This window comes from Mercurialis annua, linkage group LG1-X (genome assembly GCF_937616625.2).
Source record: "Mercurialis annua linkage group LG1-X, ddMerAnnu1.2, whole genome shotgun sequence".
In the NCBI taxonomy this organism is placed as follows: domain Eukaryota; kingdom Viridiplantae; phylum Streptophyta; class Magnoliopsida; order Malpighiales; family Euphorbiaceae; genus Mercurialis; species Mercurialis annua.
The window spans coordinates 12,011,060-12,016,310 of NC_065570.1; the positions used below are offsets into that span (position 1 = coordinate 12,011,060).

Below are 5,251 nucleotides of genomic sequence, written 5' to 3' on the forward strand. Positions count from 1 at the left end.
TCAAATTATTGCTTAAAAGCTTGCAGACAGTGACTGTCAATAACCTTTTATTGTAGCTTGTTTCAAGACTCCTTAATTACTGTCCAACTCTCAAATGTTTTATCTGTTCATTTCTTACATATCTGATCATTAATGACAAGCCATAGCATCAGGTAATAAATTCTAGTACTATTTTTGGTATCAATTTTCTTGAAATATAATCTGCAAGTTAAGTACTAATTCTAAGATCTATAACCCTTTAGTTTCTATATTCAGTTTCTTTAATCTTTATGGTTGATCATGAATATGATGAATTATGTATATTTTAATGGAGAGATATGCAAGTAGACAATAATTTTAATAATTGGTTCTGGTGCAGAATATTTCCAAGAAACCAACCATTTACTTGTCATATCCATTAATATAATAATTTATGATACAATCTTGATGATCTTGGCATCTGATGATCAAATCTTGAATTATTGATAGGTAATAAAAGAAAAGTGTGGTGTTATTTGATGGATCGTCCGGCGGGGGAACAGAGCTTCCTGCAGAGGAAGATGACAAAGCAATTGACAGGGAAGAGGGATGACTCCCCTTTTCATGCTGCGGCGAGGGCGGGGAATTTGGAAATGGTATTGGAGCTTTTGTCTGAAATTGAGGAAAAAGAGTTGAAGGAGTTGTTGTCTAAACAGAATCAATCAGGAGAAACTGCTCTTTATGTGGCTGCGGAATGCGGCCATGTCGAATTAGTGAAGGAGATGATTAAATATTGTGATACGAGTATGGCTGCTGTTAAAGCTCGAAATGGTTATGATGCTTTTCATATTGCTGCCAAGCAAGGTGATTTGGGTAAGCGCCTTACCTTGATTTGCATTTTTGTTTGGTATGTTTTAGATGATTACGAGTTGAAGATCTCGAAATTGTTATTATGGTATTAGAATTTGAGTTGCTATCGATGTTTTTGACATGGTATCAAGCGAATCAAACATGAATTCATTTTGGTTGGAAGCTGGTGTTTTGGCTGGTTTGAATGTTCTGAGCTATGTTGAACAAAAACTTTCCGTGTCCTGCATTTTGCTGTTTCATTTCCGTTATACTAACAACTTATTCATTTAAAAAGTATCATTTTGATGTTTACCATTTTCAGTGTTTTCCGTTTCAGCGATTCTATATACATGCTACATATAGGTCCTAAAATTAGAGATGTTCTGGTTTAGATAATGTTTTAAGTCCGTCTTGTGCAGAAACCTTGACAGTTCTGATGGAGGCGAATCCAGAACTTGCGATGACTTTTGATGCATCAAATACGACGCCTCTGCATTCCGCTGCATCCCAAGGTCATATTGAAGTGGTGAAATTCCTCCTGGAGAGAGATAGCAGTAGCCTTGTCACCATAGCGAAAAGCAACTTTAAAACTGCTTTGCATTCAGCTGCAAGAAATGGGCATTTGGAGATTCTGAAAGCCCTTTTGAGCAAGGACCCTGGAATCTCTACAAAGATAGATAGGAAAGGCCAAACAGCTCTACATATGGCTGTTAAAGGACAGAATGTTCAGGTTGTAGATGAGCTCATTTTGTCCGAAACTTGTCTCATAAACATGGTTGATTCTAAAGGCAACAATCCGTTGCATATTGCAGCCCGTAAGGGCAGGGCTGAGGTAATCAATCTTTTCTATTCCATACATACATAAATAAATTTATCCTTTTTTGCTTTAATAGGGAATTATAGAATTTTCTCGAGTGGTACAACCTTTTAGATCTATCGTCTTTGGGCTCAAATTCTGAACCAATTGAGTCTCTCAGCATCTTCTTCTCCGTTATGTTTCATCTTAGGCCTTTAGTTTGATTTAAAAAGTTTTCCTGATAAATCAATAGATAAGTTATAAACTATAATGCATGGAAACTTCTCAAGTCATATGTTTTGGCATTTTATTTCCGGAAATGGAAATGCTTTTGATACTCTATAGTCTATACTTGTAAATGATCATTCGTTATTTTCCGTTTCAGTCTTTTCATTTTCGTGCTATATATGTAGGTTATAAAAGGGACCGTGCATTGTATGTGAAGGTTGCCAATAAGCATTCTACCAGCTCTTCTGTAGTTGAAAGTGTTTAACAGTAGAATTGATGCTATTGTTGCAGATTGTAAAGAAGTTGCTTGAAAACAAGGGACTTGATAAAATAGCTATTAATAGATCCGGAGAGACAGCCTTTGACACTGCTCAGAAATCAGGCCATTCGGCAGTAATTTCCATATTGGAAGAGCATGGTGTCCAGTCTGCGAAATCCATGAAGCCGAGTACAACAAGCAGAGCCCGCGAGCTAAAGCAAACTGTGAGTGACATAAAACACGAAGTTTATGACCAGCTTAAGACTACGCGCAAAACGGGAAAACACGTTCAAGGTATAGCAAAACGACTAAACAAAATGCATACAGAAGGTCTCAACAATGCAATCACCTCAACCACTGTTGTCGCTGTTCTGATTGCAACGGTTGCATTTGCCGCAATTTATCAAGTCCCGGGTCAATTCGCTGATGATCCAAAGCATCTTGCTCCAGGACAATCTGCTGGAGAAGCAAATGTTGCTTCACGACCCGAGTTCATGATTTTCATCATATTTGATTCAATTGCTCTCTTCATATCACTTGCTGTTGTGGTAGTTCAAACTTCTGTTGTAGTTATCGAGAGAGAGGCGAAGAAGCAACTCATGTCGGTGATTAACAAGTTAATGTGGTTGGCCTGTGTACTGATATCAGTCGCATTCCTTGCGCTCGCATATGTTGTCGTGGGAGATAACGGAAGGTGGTTGGCTCTTTGCGTAACTGCTATAGGAACCGTGATCATGGCAGCTACCATTGGAACAATGTGTTATTGGGTAATCATTCAGAAAATCGAGTCTTCTAAACTGCGGAGCATTAGGAGATCATCGATAAGTAGATCGCTATCCGGGTCAAAGTCAATTATGGAAGAATCAGAGGTTTTGGAGAGTGACTATAAGAAACTTTATGCAATATGATACTATATTTTCTTGATGCATAGAAATAGTTTCTAGTTTTATTGTATATAATATAGATATTTTTGCTTATACTGAAGCAGGTCATATTGCAGTTTTAGATAATCTGCTAGAAGCAGAGGATCATAACATTTAATTTTTGAAGTTGATAGTAATTAGAAAGTAGTTATAGTGAATAATGTAATTATATTTTTGTAACAATCAGAATATTCGAGGAAATACAGTTATGGGAATTATTGTTGCTACACTCACTGCTTTGTTTAAACTTTGGGTGTTGATGCATGCAACTCCTCTGTAGAACAAGCTTCTGTAAAATATTTGACAAGGAAAATCACCATCTAGATAATATTTGGATCATCAACGTATGAAAAATTTCTTAATTGTTGGTTAATGGTAGACCTGTTTAGTTGAACAGTCTTGACCTTTAACGCACCCCCTGAACTTGTGAGATAGGGTTATTTAACCCAATTTTTACTTATTTGAGCAGTTAACCCCAAAACTCTTCATTTTTGAATCAAATAATCCCATAATTGTATTTTAAAAACACGTACAATACAAATAGGAGGTGAGGGATGCGAAATAGAAATAAAAAAGTTTCCTAATTGTTTTGAGAAAATTATACTAATTTTATTTTTTGCAATAAAAATGTTAATTATGGGGTTATTTGACCCAAAATGAAGAGTTTTGGGGTTAGTTGCCCAAACAAGTAAAAAATGGGTTAAATGACCATGTGTCACAAGTTCAGGGGGCGCATTGACCCTTTGTTCAAATAGTTATAGTTTTCTTCGGACTCAGATTTCAGATCGGGATTGAGACTAAACTCACTATTCAAACCCGGTCCAAGACAGACAGGTCTGCACGGGCCGGATAGTTATCCAATCTCATAAAAAAATGGGATAATTAGGAGAATACTTAAAAAAATTAGCATTTTTTAAATCCGATTCTCCATCTTTATTTCTTTACCTCAGCGTGTTTCAAATTTATTCTTTTACTCTTTTCTTTTGTTTTTGTACTCCATATTTATTTTACATGTTTTAGTAACAGCAACTGCTTTTTCTTCTTCTTCATTATTTCAGCTTATTCTAAAAAGAAATTAACAATTCAACAAATCAATTCTAAATCTTTAACTCATAACATTTAAAAACATTGATTTGTGCGATTCAATTATTACTTCTTAAAATTTTAATGCTAGTTTCCGACCGCTCGAATTTTTAATTTGTAATTACATCGCTTTAAACTTTCCTTCGAGTTCAGAACTAACGATCATAAAAAGAGATAAGGGACTGAAGCATCCAATGATTATTTCCAGAGAAATCTGTCCATGTCTAAAATCGATCTCTCATCGGGGGGGGGGGGGGGGGGGGGGGGGGTTTCTTCCACATTGAGTAGAGTAGATCGTCAATGGACATGTCTCAAATGAAAGAGATCTCCGGCTGCTCTGCTTCTTCCATGATGATGTCTTGGAATATTTCAAATCTTGGGACCTCAACGTCCATGATCATGACTGGCTATGCTTGCCCCTGGTACTGGTTTGTACTGGCCTCTTCAGCCATAAGTAGTCAGCCAAAGTGTTCCTGGGAATCGTTCTGATTCTGTCTCTTCATCAAAACCCAAGTCTACCTTGGTAGTATGACCCTTGAAATCCGGTAACTCTGACAAGTCTTGAAGCGATTTCTCAATCCCCATTCCTGGTAGGTGTTTGACATTCTTCATCATGAGGACTCCCTTCGAATCCATGAAGGTCTTCTCTTCAGCACGAATTGCTGAGATCCAGAATCCTAGTATAGGAATGATCTCATTTTCTCCAAATTCAATGCTTGACTCTCCCTCGAATGTGGCTATTCCGCCTTTGTATGGAATTTGATCTTATGGTAAAGTGTAGATGGAACTCCTCCCAACTCATGGAAACATGGCTTTCCAAGTGGCAATAAGAAAATAACCAGTATGTCTAATACAATGAGCTCCACCCATGCCTTGATGGGTCCTATTTTCAATAGGGCTCTGAAAGTTTGTTCCATCCCTCTCTTGCACTGCGGCTGGTACCCCTTAAGTTGATTCTGTCATTCTGGTTTAGTTGACTGACCCAAAGTTCTGCCAAAGGAAGATTTCGTAGAGGCAGAATTGCTTAGCTTCTTTATGATCCATCTGGCTATTTGTATCGCAAATGCTGGAGTTGTCTGTGACATAATAGGACTGGTTTGCTTGATCAATCTCCCTAGAGCAGTCAGATAAACTTTCCTAGTGGCTGCATCCATA

At 37.4% G+C, this 5,251-nt stretch overlaps 1 protein-coding gene across 1 annotated transcript; it reads left to right on the plus strand.

Annotated features, from left to right (window-relative positions):
• Window positions 1–3,240, plus strand: LOC126661748 (ankyrin repeat-containing protein At5g02620-like). Its single transcript, XM_050355617.2, has 4 exons — window positions 1–152; window positions 469–831; window positions 1,227–1,639; window positions 2,123–3,240. Exons 2-4 carry the CDS (start codon window positions 498–500, stop codon window positions 2,996–2,998), a joined length of 1,623 nt encoding a protein of 540 aa, XP_050211574.1. The 5' UTR covers window positions 1–152; window positions 469–497; the 3' UTR covers window positions 2,999–3,240.
• The last annotated feature ends 2,011 nt before the right edge of the window (window positions 3,241–5,251 follow it).

Bases quoted from the DNA above. Each gene is read 5' to 3' on its own strand.
- LOC126661748 (XM_050355617.2), top strand. From the start codon at position 498: ATGGATCGTCCGGCGGGGGAACAGAGCTTCCTGCAGAGGAAGATGACA. The intron at 832-1,226 runs GTAAGCGCCTTA...CGTCTTGTGCAG, and splicing joins TGCCAAGCAAGGTGATTTGG to AAACCTTGACAGTTCTGATG. The intron at 1,640-2,122 runs GTAATCAATCTT...CTATTGTTGCAG, and splicing joins CCCGTAAGGGCAGGGCTGAG to ATTGTAAAGAAGTTGCTTGA.